At 42.0% G+C, this 19,516-nt stretch overlaps 1 protein-coding gene across 1 annotated transcript in view; it reads left to right on the top strand.

Moving 5' to 3' along the window:
- Positions 1-19,516, top strand: part of LOC141985777 (broad substrate specificity ATP-binding cassette transporter ABCG2-like) — a 34,184-nt gene that overhangs the window by 2,651 nt on the left and 12,017 nt on the right. The window contains exons 4-8 of the mRNA XM_074949972.1: positions 4,237-4,389; positions 5,457-5,614; positions 9,410-9,561; positions 12,010-12,126; positions 13,372-13,616. Of these exons, the coding sequence (XP_074806073.1) occupies positions 4,237-4,389; positions 5,457-5,614; positions 9,410-9,561; positions 12,010-12,126; positions 13,372-13,616 (825 nt within the window). The remainder of the gene's footprint in view (positions 1-4,236; positions 4,390-5,456; positions 5,615-9,409; positions 9,562-12,009; positions 12,127-13,371; positions 13,617-19,516) is intronic.

The following is a 19,516-nucleotide window of genomic DNA, read 5'->3' as shown; positions in this document are numbered from 1 at the left end:
TTTTTTCATTTGTCCTGTTATTACTTTTGTATTCAGATTTCTGCTTTGCTCTTTTTGCCTCCAAGTGCAATATCCTAGAGAGAGCTTAGGGTATGTCCACATTGCTACTGGGAACAAGCCTCCTAGCTAGCTTCACTCAAGTTAGTGTGCTAAAATAGCAGTGTGGATGTTGCAGCTCTGGACAAGATTCAGACTAGTCACTTCAGTTCAGACTGAGGGGGTCAGGTGATCTTGAAAGCCTGAGCTGCAATGTCCACACTACTATTTTTAGCACAGTAGTTTGAGCAGAGTTAGCTCTGTCTGTCTACCCTGACTGGGAAGCTCACTTCCAGCTGCAGTGTAGACATAGCTTTTCAGGTCTAGTTATGAGGAGAGGGAGTGTGACTTGTTGTAGGGACTGTCCAGAGTAGGGACCATATTGGAGTTATAGTTGACTAATTATTCCCAGTAAATTTGGGGGGGAAGGGGGGTGTGGAAGGCTGACGGGCTGGCTTGTGGAAGAGTAGCAGCAGATTATGGATCAGCCATTTATGACCAAAAAACTAGCTTTGGAAGCTTGTAAGTTATCTGAATTTTCTTATTTAAAAAAATTATTGATCTTAAAGAGACTTAAAATTCAGCAAACTCCTGGAGTCTTATTTGAGAGACCACCATTTAAAAAGACTTTGTCATATAGTTCAGGCTCCAACTGTTTGCTATCTTAAATATGAACATTATCCTATCTAGCTAAAATACCATCTGGATACAATGTGCCAGATTGTGGGCCCAGATATAAAGGTGTAAACCAGAGTAACTCCATTAAAATCCATGAAGTTATTTTGACCAATGCTACAGCGATCAGAAAACATACTTTACCTTTTCTGAGAAATTACTCCTCCCAGAGTCAACATTAATGTGGGATCAGCACAAAACCAATGTTTTGTACCCCATCTTTCCTATGCTTCTCCACGTGGGGCTTGTTCCATGGACATTCCTCCATCTTTTCAGCTGATATCATTTGGCGCTAGCCAGCTGGCCTTTTCCATCTTTGGGGAGCTGCCACAGAGGACCACTCTCTCCCGCAATTCCAAACTAGGTACCATAATCTTTTAGGGAAAGACTACTGCCCTCCCCTCACTTTGCAGAGATTAGGTCCAGCTGGCAAACTGAGTCAGCTGGGCTCTGACTTTATAGGCAGAGCGCAGGAAAACTCCATATCCAGTGGACATCATTTCCCTTCCCTGGTGAATCCATACCATGTATAGCCTTTGATTCATCAGCACAATGCATTCCCACTCTTGGGGGCAGCGCTTCCTATCCTGGAGAATACCTGCCAGACATGGTCTTGGATTCCCTAACGTGGTGAAACTCCATTCATTCAGAGGATGGACTTTCCCTGTCCTGGGGTTTCCCACATAAGAACGGCCATACTGGATCAGACCAAAGGTCCCTCTAGCCCCGTATCCGGTCTTCTGACAGTGGCCAATGCTAGGTGCTTCAAAGGGAATGAACAGAACAAGTAATCATCAAGTGATCCATCCCCTGTTGCCCATTCTCAGCTTCTGGAAAACAAGCTAGGGACACCATCCCTGCCCATCTTGGCTAATAGCCATTGATAGACCTATCCTCCATGAATTTATGTAGTTCTTTTCTGAACCCTCTTATAGTCTTGGCCTTCACAACATCCTCCGGCAAGGAGTTCCACAGGTTGATGGTGCGTTGTGTGAAAAAAATACTTCCTTTTGTTTGTTTTAAACCTGCTGCCTATTAGTTTCATTTGCTGGCCCTAGTTCTTGTGTTATGAGAAGGAGTAAATAACACTTCCTTATTTATGTTCTCCACACCAGTCATGATTTTACAGACTGCTATCATATCCCCCCCACCCCAAACGTGGTTTTAGATTATCTAGCACTGGGAATCCAATCCACTAAGGGTTTGGGCTTCTATTTCCTGAGAGATTCCCACAGACAGGCATTCTCCAGCACAAGGAAACAGACCACTAGATGTTGGGACTTCTCTGTGCTGGGGAATCTCCCGAGTTCATGGGCATGAAATCCCTCAGCACAGATAACACCGTGAGGAGTTAAACAATGTTAATAAGATTTGAAAAGTAGAGAGCATTTAATTGTAAAGGATGAGGCATAAATCTGAAAAGACGTTGCTTGTTGATGGAAAAGCTCTGTTGGACTCTTGCATCACAGGTATCATATTTGTGAACTTTGGTCTTGTGTAGTTTTCCTTTCCTGCAGATGTTAATCCTTATTCGTTACAATAGTGTAGCATGGTATAAATAAAGGAAAATTTAAGCCTCACCTCAGTCCCTGGAAAAATCATGGAGCAGGTCCTCAAGGAATCAATTCTGAAGCACTTAGCGGAGAGGAAAGTGATCAGGAACAGTCAGCATGGATTCACCAAGGGCAAGTCATGCCTGACTAATCTAATTGCCTTCTATGATGAGATAACTGGCTCTGTGGATGAGGGGAAAGTGGTGGATGTGTTTTTCCTTGACTTTAGCAAAGCTTTTGACATGGTCTCCCACAGTATTCTTGCCAGCAAGTTAAAGAAGTATGGGCTGGATGAATGGACTATAAGGTGGACAGAAAGTTGGCTAGATTGTCGGGCTCAAAGGGTAGCGATCAATGGCTCCATGCCTAGTTGGCAGCCGGTATCAAGTGGAGTGCCCCAAGGGTTGGTCCTCTGGCCGGTTTTGTTCAATATCTTCATAAATGATCTGGAGGATGGTGTGGATTGCACCCTCAGCAAGTTTGCAGATGACACTAAACTGGGAGGAGAGGTAGATACGCTGGATGGTTGGGATAGGATACAGAGGGACCTAAACAAATTAGAGGATTGGGCCAAAAGAAATCTGATGAGGTTCAACAAGGACAAGTGCAGAGTCCTGCACTTAAGACTGAAGAATCCCATGCACCGCTACAGACTAGGGACCGAATGGCTAGGCAGCAGTTCTGCAGAAAAGAACCTGGGGTTACAGTGGACGAGAAGCTGGATACGAGTCAACAGTGTGCCATTGTTGCCAAGAAGGCCAATGGCATTTTGGGATGTATAAGTAGGGGCATTGCCAGCAGATCGAGGGACGTGATCGTTCCTCTCTATTCGACATTGGTGAGGCCTCATCTGGAGTACTGTGTCCAGTTTTGGGCCTCACACTACAAGAAGGATGTGGAAAAATTGGAAAGAGTCCAGCGGAGGGCAACAAAAATGATGAGGGGACTGGAACACATGACTTATGAGGAGAGGCTGAGGGAACTGGGATTGTTTAGTCTGCGGAAGAGAAGAATGAGGGGGGATTTGATAGCTGCTTTCAACTACCTGAAAGGGGGTTCCAAAGAGGATGGATCTAGACTGTTCTCAGTGGTAGCAGATGACAGAACAAGGAGTAATGGTCTCAAGTTGCAGTGGGGGAGGTTAGGTTGGATATTAGGAAAAACTCTTTCACATAGCAAGTCTCTGAGTGTGACCCCCCCTTATAAATTAAAAACACTTTTTTATATATTTAACACCATTATAAATGCTGGAGGCAAAGCGGGGTTTGGGGTGGAGGCTGGCAGCTCGCGACCCCCCATGTAATAACCTCACGACGCTCTGAGGGGTCCTGACCCCTAGTTTGAGAACCCCTGCTGTAGAGACAGTGGTTGGCATGTACTGAAGCATGCAAGAAAGTACATAGGAAAACATGCAGAGGGACATCGTGACTACAGGGGTACTGGAACAGTTTGTATAGCGGGGGGCTGAGAGCCATTGAACCAAACTGTAAAGCCTGTTTATGATGGAAACTGCTTCAAGCCAGGGGGTGCTCCCACACCCCTAGTTCCAGCACCTATGTTTGACCAGTACAGTTATGCCAGTAATTTAATAGATAGAGGGTTGAATCCTGCAGTCCTCACTCAGGCAAAATTCCTATTTAAGTTTTGATGAGATAAGGACTGCACATTTGATCCATAGATAATTAGGGCCCTAACTTTCAAACAAAAGTAATTTTACTCACGTAAGTAGTTAGTGGAAATCCCCTTAGCACTAGGAGAGTGGTGAAACACCAGAATGCGTTACCTAGGGAGGTGGTGGAATCTCCTTCCTTAGAAGTTTTTAAGGTCAGGCTTGACAAAGCCCTGGCTGGGATGATTTAGTTGGGGATTGGTCCTGCTTTGAGCAGGGGGTTGGACTTATGACCTCCTGAGGTCCCTTCCAAATTCATATTCTATGATTCTGAAACTTGCTAATATTTTTGTGTCTTGTAAGAGTGATGTGGTTATGGGGACCCTGACAGTGAGAGAAAATTTTGAGTTCTCAGCTGCACTCCGTTTGCCAAGTACTGTGGCTGAACAGGAAAAGAAGGAACGAGTGAACCAAATCATCAGGGAACTGGATTTGGCCAAAGTGGCAGATTCCAAGGTATCTACACATGGCATAGCATGACATGGTATTTAATATTACCAAACAAAAAGCTGAGGTATGAGAAAGTTAACATTGTAATTACATAACATTTAACAAACAAACAAACCTCATTAGAATGTTGTAGTTACAATCAACAAACATTTGAAAAGCGGGAAATTCAGAGTTAAGACTACCTTTACGTATACATCTACTCTGAAAAGAAACTTGAAAAATGGCATTGTGATGTTCTATACATAGTATCTCAGTGATTTCTATATCAAATGTGTTCAATTTAAAAAGTGGTTTTTCTAACTTCCATCTCTGTAGTTAAACCCTGGGTTCTGTAAATGAGGCTGAGTTCTTTCTTTCAAGCACATTATCACCAATAATAAAGATACTGCATATCAAATGGTGCCTTTTGATACTTCTGTAATCTCATTCAGTGAATGGGGGATGTACAGATGTCACTGATTGGTTGAGCAAATGGAAGTTAGTAAATAATTCTGTTAAAAGAACAGATGACATCTCAGTCTCTTTCATTGGAGTAAAAAGCAGTGCAAATTATTTTTGTCCTGAAAGTAACCAGATATGACTTTGCATACATGCAGGGAGCAGATCTTTTGACTTAGAAGGTGCATTTTTACCTACTCACTTTTCACAATAGAACTGCACTTTGCTCCCCGACATCCCACCATTTGTGGCACCATTCACACACTAAATATGGGTCTATATGTATTTTTTTAATCCTGAGGTGCTTAGAAGTCCTGGGGATTAACAGCATAGAGACAGATTTTTCTTGTTTTAAATTTACAGCCTTCTAATAAGGCGCTTTTTAAAAAGCTACCTAAATTTACAATCTTAACTTGATCTTAATGGATTTTATTGTTAGAAAACTGGTTCATTTTTGAAGCATTGCTATAATTTCATCTCTTAATCATGTGAATGTTTTTGTTTCATGTAAATATTTCTGATCTAACACCTGAAGTTAGCCCTAATATTTTCCTGGATTTTGAGAATGTTAATAAAAAATTAATAAATAAATAAAGAAATCTCCTTTTAAAGGTCTGATGCTTCTTTTGCACTAGGTTGGCACCCTGTTTATTCGTGGTGTATCTGGGGGAGAGAGAAAAAGGACCAATATTGGAATGGAACTCATTACTGACCCTGCAGTCTTGTTCTTAGATGAACCAACTACTGGATTAGATGCCAGCACTGCCAATGCTGTCTTGCTGCTCCTGAAAAGGTGACTGCAAGGGAATCACTGGGAAAGAACTATCTGGTCTTTGATAGAAGTGTACTCTCTAAACATATCTTAATTGAAGATACAGTATATAAATAGTCACAGCCTGATGTATTGGTTTATGATTGGGTTATTCCCATGTAAGGAAAGGGAAACTGCAGGCTTCCACAAATGGAATTTCCTTCTAATTCTGCATTCAGCTACTGTAGTGCGTTACAGAGTAACAGCCGTGTTAGTCTGTATTCGCAAAAAGAAAAGGAGGACTTGTGGCACCTTAGAGACTAACCAATTTATTTGAGCATGAGCTTTCGTGAGCTACAGCTCACTTCATCGGATGCATACTGTGGAAATTGCAGAAGACATTATATACACAGACACCATGAAACAATACCTCCTCCCACCCCACTCTCCTGCTGGTAATAGCTTATCTAAAGTGATCATCAAGTTGGGCCATTTCCAGCACAAATCCAGGTTTTCTCACCCTCCGCCCCCCCACAGACAAACTCACTCTCTTGCTGGTAATAGCCCATCAAAGGTGACCACTGTCTTCACAATGTGTATGATAATCAAGGTGGGCCATTTCCTGCAGAAATCCAGGTTCTCTCACCCCCTCACCCCCCTCCAAAAACCACACACACAAACTCACTCTCCTGCTGGTAATAGCCTATCCAAAGTGACCACTCTCCTTACAACCTGCATGAAAATCAAAGTGGGCCATTTCCAGCACAAATCCAGGTTTTCTCACTCCCCCACCCCCATACACACACAAACTCACTCTCCAGCTGGCAATAGCTCATCCAAACTGACCACTTTCCCCACACTGTGCATGACAATCAAGGTGGGCCACTTCCAGCATAAATCCAAGTTTAACCAGAACGTCTGGGGGGGGGGGGGGGAAGGAAAAAACAAGGGGAAATAGGCTACCTTGCATAATGACTTAGCCACTCCCAGTCTCTATTTAAGCCCAAATTAATAGTATCCAATTTGCAAATGAATTCCAATTCAGCAGTTTCCCGCTGGACTCTGGATTTGAAGTTTTTTTGTTGTAAGATAGCGACCTTCATGTCTCTGATTGCGTGACCAGAGAGATTGAAGTGTTCTCTGACTGGTTTATGAATGTTATAATTCTTGACATCTGATTTGTGTCCATTTATTCTTTTACGTAGAGACTGTCCAGTTTGACCAATGTACATGGCAGAGGGGCATTGCTGGCACATGATGGCATATATCACATTGGTGGATGTGCAGGTGAACGAGCCTCTGATAGTGTGGCTGATGTTATTAGGCCCTGTGATGGTGTCTCCTGAATAGATATGTGGGCACAGTTGGCAACGGGCTTTGTTGCAAGGATAGGTTCCTGGGTTAGTGGTTCTGTTGTGTGGTATGTGGTTGCTGGTGAGTATTCGCTTCAGGTTGGGGGGTTGTCTGTAGGCAAGGACTGGCCTGTCTCCCAAGATTTGTGAGAGTGTTGGGTCATCCTTCAGGATAGGTTGTAGATCCTTAATAATGCGTTGGAGGGGTTTTAGTTGGGGGCTGAAGGTGACGGCTAGTGGCGTACTGTTATTTTCTTTGTTAGGCCTGTCCTGTAGTAGGTGACTTCTGGGAACTCTTCTGGCTCTATCAATCTGTTTCTTCACTTCCGCAGGTGGGTATTGTAGTTGTAAGAATGCTTGATAGAGATCTTGTAGGTGTTTGTCTCTGTCTGAGGGATTGGAGCAAATGCGGTTGTATCGCAGAGCTTGGCTGTAGACGATGGATCGTGTGGTGTGGTCAGGGTGAAAGCTGGAGGCATGTAGGTAGGAATAGCGGTCAGTAGGTTTCCGGTATAGGGTGGTGTTTATGTGACCATTGTTTATTAGCACTGTAGTGTCCAGGAAGTGGATCTCTTGTGTGGACTGGACCAGGCTGAGGTTGATGGTGGGATGGAAATTGTTGAAATCATGGTGGAATTCCTCAAGGGCTTCTTTTCCATGGGTCCAGATGATGAAGATGTCATCAGTATAGCGCCTTCTGCAATTTCCACAGTATGCATCCGATGAAGTGAGCTGTAGCTCATGAAAGCTCATGCTCAAATAAATTGGTTAGTCTCTAAGGTGCCACAAGTCCTCCTTTTCTTTTTGTAGTGCGTTAGCGGTCATCCCTCCCTCTCTGGCTCAGTGGGAGGCCACTCCGCCTCACCACATCACAGGGGCACTGCCCCATTCCAGGGAAGTTGTGATTCAAGCGGTGGGGTCCAGGCCCATCTGGCAGGAGAGTGTAGGGCAAACAAACAGTCTCGGGGCTCCAGCCCTCAGCCAGGACAGAGGAATCAAATAGTCTTAGAGTTTTCAGGCCTTCAGGCAGCGTGGAACACCAAACAGTCTGTCATCCTCATGCAGGCAGACAGCAGACAAATGCAGGCACCTTGGCCTAAGGTGGGGAAGCTGTCCACCCTACTGCACCAGGTCCTAGCCCAGGGCCCTAACAGTGGCAAATGGTTCCACCGAGTCAGGGGGGAATCCAGTCACAACACACTGACCTGGATTCAGGCAACAATACAACCGGACCATAGCTGGCCATCCCTGGGCTACTTTCTGCTTGCCCATTATCATGTACCTGCAGCTCAGGATTGTCCCTGGCCTCTTCGGCATATGTGGTGAGTGGCAGTCCTGGCAGTTCTTTGCCTGGGTCAGTCCCCTCCAGTGGCAGGACATGGCAAGGCACAGTGCAGGTTTTGCTCCAGGGAGCTGCAGCAGCCAGGAGACATTTGCTCCCTTCTCTGGCTCAGACTCAACTGGGTTACAAGCTCTTCCTTTTATACTTCCTGCCCCACCCCTTAGCTTTCTGCAGGAGGGGGCGAGCCTAGTCTGGCTCCACCCACTAGGGATCACAGAGTGGCTCCTCTCCCTCTGACTCAGTGGGAGGCCATTCTGCCTCACTACAATGGGTCAGACTCTTGTCTCCTGTCCCACAACCCACACTGTGCCAAAAGGGGCAGGGAATTTGGACCAACAAACAAATCCTTTTGGAGGATCTGCCCAGGGAAAGAAACTTTGATATAGAAATCTCATGCATCCACAGTTACCTACCCTGCCAGGTCTCAATATCCCTGGGACAGCTCTCTGAATAGTGTGTCATGTGTTTGGAGTGGGTGAGGGAATGCCACACCTCATGGAAGGAAGAGCATTGCTAGTTACTTTACACTTAAAAGCTTCTGCATTAACTTACATTACTTTGTCCTGTAGGTATGGGAGTTTAGAATCTGGCCAAGACTTGATGTTCCCTACTTTCTCTTTATCCCACTTCCTAAGGGCCTTAGGATTTGGCCCTTTTAAACTTTCTTCTGCTTTGTTTGCTCCATTATATCTTGTAAAACAATATGCCACTTATCCCAAGAAGTTACAAATATTTGCACAAGAATTTATTTTCTATAAATCGTTCGTTGGAAAATATGTGGCCTTTCACCTCATTTCACATATCAAATCATCAAGAGAATAATGAATGCTTAGGTACACATCATGAGAATAATTCATTATAAGGGAATAATTTATGGATAGTGGGCCAAATTCTGAGGTCCGTATTCTTCTTTTACTCAGTTTTTACTTAAGCTACTACTGAAGTTAATGGGCACTTGCGTCAGTAAGGCTTGAGTAAAAATTGAGAGAGGACTCCAGGATTTGACTGGATATGCTTGTCATTACTTCAGATTGAGTGGCATTAGCCATTCATAGCAGAAAGAAAATATAAGAGAAAAGGAATAGTTGCAGATGTTTAATGCCTCTCCTATTTTGTGGTGTGGGTTTTTTTTTTTGCATTCAGGATGTCAAGTCAGGGGAAAACAATTATCTTTTCACTCCATCAGCCCCGGTACTCCATATTCAGATTGTTTGATAGCCTGACGTTACTGGCTGCAGGAAGCCTGTTGTACCACGGCCCTGCTCGGAATGCTCTGCAGTACTTCAAATCTATTGGTGAGCTTTCAAAGGGAGCTTTCAAAGTCACAAAGGTGGTCTTCCAGCACATTGTATTGATGTTGGCCTCTAGCCTCCCAGCATATTATACTGATTTTGACCCAGATTCTCAAAGGTAATTAGGCACCTAACTCCCATTGATCTCAGTGGAAGTTGGGCACCTAAATACTTTTGAGGATCTGGGCCCTACTGTATAAGTAAGGAATGAAATCTTGTTTAAAAATGCATTCAGTATTAAAACAATGTAGCAAATATTGTTTATTTAAGACATGAGTCCCTGTCACTGTGGCCTCTGAGATGATGGACTATGATAAAAGCTTTATATCCCAAGACCAAAGTGGGCATATGTAATCATCAAGGCTCATTATCTTCCTGTAGCGCTTGCATCAAAAGTGGACTGTGAGATATAAACACTATTAAGATACAGCAATTTTTAATATTTTAAACCACCAAATGTTTTCTAACCACATATCCTAATTCAGAAGTCTTAGCAGTGTTGCGAAATAATGTGCTTAAAATGTTTATCTGAATATTCTAATAGACTCTGTCAGAGCAATGGGGCAAGCATGTTCCAGAGTCAGTGGCAAACTGCTAATAACATCCTGCCTGCAAATCCTGGATGTTTGAGTATAAGGACTTTTGAGCAAGAGCATCTTAGCCAATTGCAGCTGTTAAGAATGCACATAGAGAGAGACTTTGTTCATTAGGTAGCCAAGTCCCAAATCTTTGAGAATTTGATACATTACTGTTAGAGGGCTTATTCCTTCACCCACTTACTTCCCTGGTCCTTCTTGCATGAACAGAGAGCAACAATACCCGAAGTCCAAAGGTGCAAACAATTCAATGTTTATTGGGGTGAACTTCCAGCAAGCATGATTCCAGTTTCCTTCCTTAGTGTCCCCCTTCCCAGCACTGACACCACAGAGCCTTACACCTGTGTCCCTGTTCCCATTCCTGCCCTTAGCCAAACATGATTCCAATTTCCCCAGCCCCATTCCCTGTTACCATTCCCCCCCCTACACCCTCTCACTTCCTGAGTGACTGCAGACTATACAGTAAAACTTGAGTTCCGCTTAGCTATACCTTAACCAATCATTTTCCTGAAATTTAACTAACCAATCCTAACATATTGTAACATGATTATGTAACCAATTATATCCCACCACCTTAATTAGGTTACACCCAGCAAAATTAATTATACAGCAGACAGAAACAATCACAGAACCAGACAGAGATTATACAGACAAACAATAGCAAAGTGGGAACTATAATGACAAAACAATACAGAAGTGAGGATTTCACATCCCAGCTATTGATAAGTGAGTTCTTGCCAGACAGGATGCTATCAAACTAAGTTTCCTTTTACATTTTCTAGGCACTTCCCTTTCTCTGGAGGTGATAGGCACTATCAGGACAGAATTGTATTCCTAACAGCCCAATAGCACCTTCTTTCAATGTGACTAGTTTGGAATGTGAGGATGTGACCAGTCGCTTCCCAGCTTATGGCTGCCTCTGTTGCTTAGCCAAAGGCCTTAGCCTGAGAACAGGGCCTCAGACTGTCACAGTAAGAGAAGGATCTTACACTGGCAGACAGTGATTTTGATTCTTTCTTTTATACCTCTATAACTAGCCAAGTGATAAGAATACACCTAAATTCTTAGAGTACAGGCCTTTACCGACAGGCCTGAATATCTATATCCTAACAATTACTATCAATACCTTAATTGCATCCAGAAATGAACAGGAGGAAGCCTCTGCAGACCTTGGAGAACTGATCTAATGTTCTCTGTACAGCCTACCCTGCTAAATAAGTGAGCAGCTGCATTCTGAACAGAGTATAATTTCTGAATGGTCTTTATGGGTAGCCCCATGGGAAGCATATTTTAATAATTCCATAAGGAAATCACAAGGCATGGATAATTGTTATGAGATTCGTGAAAGAGAGAAATGTTCACAATCAAATGGAAAAAAGACACTTGAGGCTACTAATGCTTCCTGGGAATCCAGAAGGAGTCAGGGATCCAGCAGTACACCGATGTTGTGAAAATAGGGACCATCCCCTCCAAATCCTTTAGATGCTTTATGCCACCCTAAATTTATCACTGTTTTGTCTGGATAGACTTCAGACAGCTCAGTTTCTCATTCAGGCCCCTATTTTGAAAGCACGATGATCATCCAAATCTGAACTGTGCCATTAATCCAATTTCCATAATGGAATGAACCAATAAAATTCTGGAACCAAACACATGTGAACTTTGTAGTTTTGGCCCATTCTATTTTTGTCTTTGGTGAAGCTGACTTGTTACATTAGACGGTACCTTTTGATGGTGGGCTATCTAATTGCTTTCCCTTTAAGACAGATTTAAGAATATTACCCTTAATATTGCAACATATTTCTCCCATCTATTGAATGACTTATTTTAGAGATCTGATATTATTTCTTTGCAGGTTATGAATGCGAGCCATACAACAATCCTGCTGATTTTTTTCTGGATATCATTAATGGAGACTCAACTGCTGTGACACTCAGCAAATCAGAACCTGTCAGTCAATGCAATTTATCAGGTATGGGAGCTAGAGGTCAAGTGATTGTCCACGCTGATCCCGCTCATGATGCACATGCACCCCATGTGTGCGAGATTGGATTCTTTTTGAATAGTATCTGTTATGGCCACACCTGAACCCCTAATGACCTCTTGGCTATTATAGGTGAAGGATAAGAGGTGGAGTGGCTGCAACCATTACTCTGTTCCTTCTTACTAACTGTGGTGCGAGCCGGAGCACCTGCAGCATGAGCCTCATGCAACATAGCTTCTCTTAACTCACTATGTGAGCTCGTTTAGCTTTTTAAGATTTAATTTATTAATTTTTAACTTTACTTTCTTTGCTTTGCCTGTTGGGAGGGGGACTTAAATAAGAGCTTTCCAACACCCCTCCTGTACACAAGGGTATTCCCACCTCATGCCAGATTCCAAGTCTCTGGGCTTCAAGACCTGCCAGTTGTGCAGTTGTACCATGCCTATTAACAACAGGCACTCCAGATGTCTCATCTGCCTGGGAGAGGAGTACATACTGGAGCATTGCTCCATATGACGCTTCTTGTCTAAAAGCGGAAAACTCTTTTGTTTCTAATTTTGTGCCCGCAGTTACTTGTGGGTAAGATTATGACTAGATTGTGTGATTCAGCCTCCAAGATTTTAACGTAGTTTTCTGCTTTACATTCTCAGGGAACTTCTTGGGGAGTTGCATTCAGAAAATACAAGCTCCCTGAGAACATGGAAAGAAAATTGTGTTACAGTCTTGGCATCTGAACCACACAGTTTATTCTGGGACATGTTTGGTTTGCCATTAGATATTCTGGCCACCCTGGAAAAAAAGGTAGGAGGCAATAGATGTGGTTGAACTAGGCCACAACTGTATTCACTTAAAATACCCAGCAATAAATTGTACCCAGCAACAAATTGTACAGTGCATGTTATCATTTCCACAAACATTTCCACATGGTCCACAAATTGGTCCTAGCTATCCCGTTGCTGGGATTCTCCTTTGTGCCCGATATGGAAATAAACTTGAGCTTTGAAGCTTGAATCCTGATCTGAATTGCTGTAACATTCTGTAGGTTTGGATGTGCGATTCTGGTTCAGTCTGATCTCTATTTATTTATGGTAAGAGATTTTGAGGATAAAATGTAGCCCTTTCGGCGGGGGATGGGGATGACTTCAGTATACCTAAACTGCCATGAACTAATTTGTGTCTTTAGCTTTCTACTGCTATTGCTCCTACAACAATATTTTTCTTTTTAATCTGAAGAAACCATTGAAGAGGTCGGTGGTGATAAGACTATTGCTGAGAAATTAGCGGAGCTGTTTTCCAGTTCCCCTTACTACAAAGAAACAAAAGCAGAATTAGAGAAGCTGTCTTTGGAAAATAAAAGGAAGATGAGTGCAGATTTCCAACAAATCACATACAGCACTTCCTTCTTTCACCAGCTAAAGTGGGTATCCAGACGCACATTTAAAAACTTGATCTATAACCCACAAAGCTCCATGGCCCAGGTAATTGTAGTGAATTTTTACACATGAACAGTTATAGTCTGTTTCTTTCTGAAGATGAACTGGGTTGAAATATAAAATGTTGGCTTCTGATAATTAAGAAATGAGTGAAAAAACTTCCAGTTGATTAGCTAACAATATGACTTTAAACAGTCTTTCACTGTGGAAATCACTGTGGAGATTTCAAGTGGAAATCTTTACATAGTCATAGATCATATTAACAGAGAAATCCATAGACCTTCATTCTTGTCCGTGCTGCCCTTGGCATTTTTGCTAATTATCAAATACAGTAGAACCTCAAAGTTACGAGCACCAGAGTTATGAACTGACCAGTCAACCACAGAACTCATTTGGAACCAGAAGTACACGAATCATGAGCAGCAGAAACTAAAAAGAAAAAACAACAACCACCAAGTTCAGTAGACTACTGTGTTAAATGTAAACTACTAAAAATAATAAAGGGAAAGCAATATTTTTCTTTTACTTTTCAAAGCTGTATTAAGTCAATGTTCAATTGTAAACTTTTAAAAGAACAACCAGAACGTTTTGTTCAGAGTTATGAACGTTTCAGAGTTATGAGCAACCTCCAGTCCCAAGGTGTTAGTAACCATGGAGGTCTACTGTATGTGGTAAACAAAGGTTTTCTGCTACACAGTCCAACATCTCTTTATATTTCATCATTCAGTAATGTCAGAACGCTGTCTGTTTGATAACATTCATATCCAAAACAGAGGATTGTGTTTTCAGAAATAAATGAGATCTTGTAATCCTAACACAGACAAAATTCCTTTTGACTTTCGTGAAAATAGGATCAGACCCTTTGTGCCAGATCATGCCACCATTATTTACGTGGAATATCTTATATTCTGCATTTGGTCCCATTGATTTAAATGGGACAACTCACGGCGCAATGTACTACTCAGTATGAGTAAAGGTGGCACAGTCTGGCCACTAAATTGTCACTCTTTGTAGAGCCTCTGTAGATTTATAGTATAATTGTCTTTGAATTGCAGTGATGATAAAGCAATATTATTTTACGTTTTCTTGATGTATTGACTATCATATTGTGGGTTCGAACTAGGATAGATCATATTGTTCCCTTTTCTTACCTTTGCTTCACATGTACACTTCTGGAGCAGCAAATGGAAGGATTGATAAACTATTTAGAATTGATAGATTAATAGCAACAAATAATATAAATGGTACGCACGGATATGCCCCACCCCTACAATGGTGTCCAGTGAAAAGACGGGAGCACAAGAAGCCTTCCCTCCCTCGCTTGGATAATCCATGTAAGGATCAGGCAGAATTGCTGCCCCGTAAAGTGGGGATTGCAGGGACTGCTCCCATATTACTCCCATTCCCAAAAGGGTGAGGAGGGGCAGATAGGAAGTGAGGCCATGACTCTGCCTTTTTTATGCACTGACCAATGTTGGACAGCCATGCAGGGGAGTAGGCTTCGCCCTACAAAGCACTGAAGTACTGCATATGCAGAGTCCGCATGCCCAGGAGCTCCAGCACACATTCTATCTGAATGCCTTTTTGTGCTCTCATTGGCTCAGTGCATCTCTGAACTGTACTTAAATGCCTGTCTGCATTGCTCTGCACTGAACTATACATAAATGACACAATCAAACCTTTGTGAGCGTTTTTCCAACAATGATGCAAAACTTTTCCAAAAAACTATGGTCACCAGCATACAGGAGAGCTGTTCAGTATCTCTCAAATTAAAAGGTTTCTGGGTGTGTATCTGTATGTTGATATTATGGATATCCCTAATAATTGGTTTGTAAAAGCTTGACCTTGTGACAAGAATTATACTCTCAAGCTTTATAATACTCCAGGGTTAATGGTCCTGACTTTCTTTCTCACAATCTTTTCTATCTCCCAAACCTCATTAGGAATGGATTTCAAATAAATTCTATAAATGGTACACAGTTCACTAAGCCGTCTTTGCTAATCCTCTCCAAATTGGTCTTGATATGATCCTTGTTTTCCACTACAATTAGCTTAGTGGCTGAATTATCCCTGACATTTGGTCCTTTCAGCAGGTTCTTAGTGATACAGTACCACGTATGAAATGCTTTATAGTGTTAAGACTCATGCATCCCTCATGCTTAACCATGTCTGAACTGCCTGACACCATCATTTTTGCTGAGATTTTTTTTTGCTTCTACATATTAAGAAATAATCATGTACAAATTTTCATCATTCTGATTATGTCATTAAAGTCATTCATACTTTTTTATCTGTTGGAAAAAATTCATGTTTCTGTTGGCTTAAAACTAACAATAATTGGATTGTTCTGGAATCAACTAGGCTTTAAAAACCTTTCTATTGGGCTTTACTGTGAAATAAATTATTAATATGGTTCAATTCCCCCACGCCCCCTAGATCCATTATTGAATAGACTTAAAAATACAACCCTTGTTACAAGCAAAAGGTTGCTACTTTAAAAAAATATTAAGTTTGAACCTAGCATTTGAAAGAAATAATAGTTTAGAAGTGATTTCTTTTCTGCTTTATTATTTCAGTACAAAAGGGAAGGAGGTTTCTCTTTACTTCAGCAATGTCTCTGTATCCTCCTCCGCACTTAGTTTACTAAAGATCCTTTTGCTATAGTTATTAAACTAGTTCTATTTTTGAATATATTTGTTTGAGCTGGAAATATTAGAAATACACATTTTGTAAAGCAAACTCTGAAGATATATTTGTTGTATAAAAGATGAGGTTTATTCTCACTTTGGTTTGTATTATGTTAGGAGTTTTTGGTTTTGTTACCATTGTTCCTCATCAGCAGAGCAGGGATGCTAGTTTTTATCTAGTACAAGAAAGCCTTTGTCAATCTTGAGTTCTCAGTTCTGGGCTCCTCGAATATGAAAATTCTCATGGTTTAGTGGCTGAATTATCACCCTTCAATCAGTCTGGTAGCGCCTAGAATTTCCCAAGTGCCAACTGTGTATTTAAACAAACATTTGAGGCTCTTTTAAAATAATATCAATAAATAAGACATTGAACAGGCAAGGGGCAACTTGTTTTTATAGGTATATTTCTAGAGGAGCTGCCCTCATGCTTCTTTGGAAGCTAATGACTTTTGTGAAGAAATACATTTGACATGCTTTGGGGGAACTGACTGAAAAGTCCTATTGCCAGAGCAATAAAGGATTAAAAGATGGAAATATAAATAATGCCAATCAATATGCTTTTATCAAAAGTAGGTCTTGTAGAGGAATGTGATATCACGCTTTTAGACACTTTTGAGTTTGATTAGGCTGCTGCACAACCATTATGGATCAGCTTTTTTGTGGCTTTTTCCAACAGTTTCCTATGTTCAGGACCCAACCCTCTGGCCAGATTCTTTTAAAGTCCCATCCCTTCTGGAAGAGGACTTCTACCTATGCTCTCTTCTGGGCCTTTTTCCTCTGACTGCCCTGTACTCTTTCTTTTAATCTCTTCCCTCAACTTGACCACATCCTCCCCAGTTATTTTGTGGGGTGTTTTTACTGGGATTCTCCTGACATCAATTCTTGGTTCAACACTGTGCAAAAATGTTATTAATGGCCTTAATTATTCATCATGAAGTTTGCAGATGACAAAAAGATTGGTCGAGTGCTAAATGATAATGAGAACAGGTCACTTATACAGAACAATGTGGATCACTTGGTAAGCTGGGCAAAGTCAAGCAACATGCATTTTAACAGAGACAACTGCAGGATCTAGGAACAAAGAATGTAGTCTATACGTATAGGATGGAGAGCTGTGTCCAGGAAAGGCCCCTTAAAAGGACATACGGGTCATGAATGGAACCTCACAGTGCAGTGCTATAGTCCTCAACCATAACTATTTCACATTTGGGGACAATGTATACCTTCAAATCAGCGGCACTGCTATGGGTACCCGCATGGCCCCACAGTATGCCAACTTTTTTATGGCTGACTTAGAACAACGCTTCCTCAGCTCTCATCCCCAAATGCCCCTACTCTACTTGCGCTACATTGATGACATCTTCATTATCTGGACCCATGGAAAAGAAGCCCTTGAGGAATTCCACCATGATTTCAACAATTTCTATCCTACCATCAACCTCAGCCTGGACCAGTACCACAAGAGATACACTTCCTGGACACTACGGTGCTAATAAGCGATGGTCACATAAACACCACCCTATACTGGAAACCTACTGACTGCTATTCCTACCTACATGCCTCCAGCTTTCACCCAGACCACACCACACGATCCATTGTCTACAGCCAAGCTCTACGATACAACCGCATTTGCTCCAACCCCTCAGACAGAGACAAACACCTACAAGACCTCTATCAAGCGTTCTTACAACTACAATACCCACCTGCTGAAGTGAAGAAACAGATTGACAGAGCCAGAAGAGTACCGAGAAGTCACCTACTACAGTACAGGCCCAACAAAGAAAATAACAGAACACCACTAGCCATCACCTTCAGCCCCCAACTAAAACCTCTCCAACACATCATCAAGGATCTACAATCTATCTTGAAGGACGACCCATCACTCTCACAGATCTTGGGAGACAGGCCAGTCCTTGCTTACAGACAGCCCCCCAACCTGAAGCAAATACTCACCGGCAACCACACATCACACTACAAAAACACTAACCCAGGAACCTATCCTTGCAACAAAGCCCGTTGCCAACTGTGTCCACATATCTATTTAGGGGACACCATCATAGGGCCTAATCACATCAGCCACGCTATCAGAGGCTCGTTCACCTGCACATCTACCAATGTGATATATGCCATCATGTGCCAGCAATGCCCCTCTGCCATGTACATTGGTCAAACTGGACAGTCTCTACGTAAAAGAATAAATGGACACAAATCAGACGTCAAGAATTATAACAATCAAAAACCAGTCGGAGAACATTTCAATCTCTTTGGTCACTCGATTACAGACCTAAAAGTTGCAATTCTTCAAAAAAAAAAAAAACTTCAGAAACAGACTGCAACAAGAGACTGCTGAATTGGAATTAATTTGCAAACTGGATACAATTAACTTAGGCTTGAATAAAGATTGGGAGTGGATGTGTCATTACACAAAGTAAAACTATTCCCCCCCCCCACACACACTGTTCCTCACATGTTCTTGTCAACTGCTGGAAATGGCCCACCTTGATTATCACTACAAAAGGTTGTCCTCTCCCCGCCCCTCCGCTCTTCTGCTGGTAATATCTCACCTTAAGTGATCATTCTCGTTACAGTGTATATGGTAACACCCATTGTTTCATGTTCTGTATGTATATAAATCTCCCCACTGTGTTTTCCACTGAATGCATCCGATGAAGTGAGCTGTAGCTCACGAAAGCTTATGCTCAAATAAATTTGTTAGTCTCTAAGGTGCCACAAATACTCCTTTTCTTTTATAGTTAAAAGAGTTAACAAGAACCTTAAATTTATAAACAGGGCAATATGGAGTAGAAGAAAGGAGAAGATATTACCTCTGGAAATGGCATTGGTGAGTCCATCGCTGGAATGCTATCTCCACTTCTGGTGTTAAACATGCAGAATGTTTAGAGAAGAGCCACAAGAATGATTCAAAGTGTGAAGATACCTTATAGCTAAGAGTTTAAAGTGTTCAACATGCTTAGTTATTGAAAAGAAGGTTAAGAGGTGACTTGAGCACAGACTGTAAGTACCTACTCAGGGAGAAGGTATCTACTACTTGTGATTGGAACAGATATCCAAGGAGAGTGGTAGATGTCACCGTGCCTCAATGGTTCACAGCTGAGAATACCAGATTCAGGACAAACGGCTGAGAAATAGGACAGAGTCACCCCCAGACTGGTGGTTATTCTTCCATAAAATATACCAAGCCAGTAACAAAAGTAAACTTCTGTGTCACCACACTGGTTAACAAGAAGTCAGAAATGC

The sequence above is a fragment of the Natator depressus genome, chromosome 4, assembly GCF_965152275.1.
Source record: "Natator depressus isolate rNatDep1 chromosome 4, rNatDep2.hap1, whole genome shotgun sequence".
NCBI lineage: Eukaryota > Metazoa > Chordata > Testudines > Cheloniidae > Natator > Natator depressus.
Note: the sequence above shows the minus strand (reverse complement) of the source record. Positions and strands in the feature narration are given on the sequence as shown.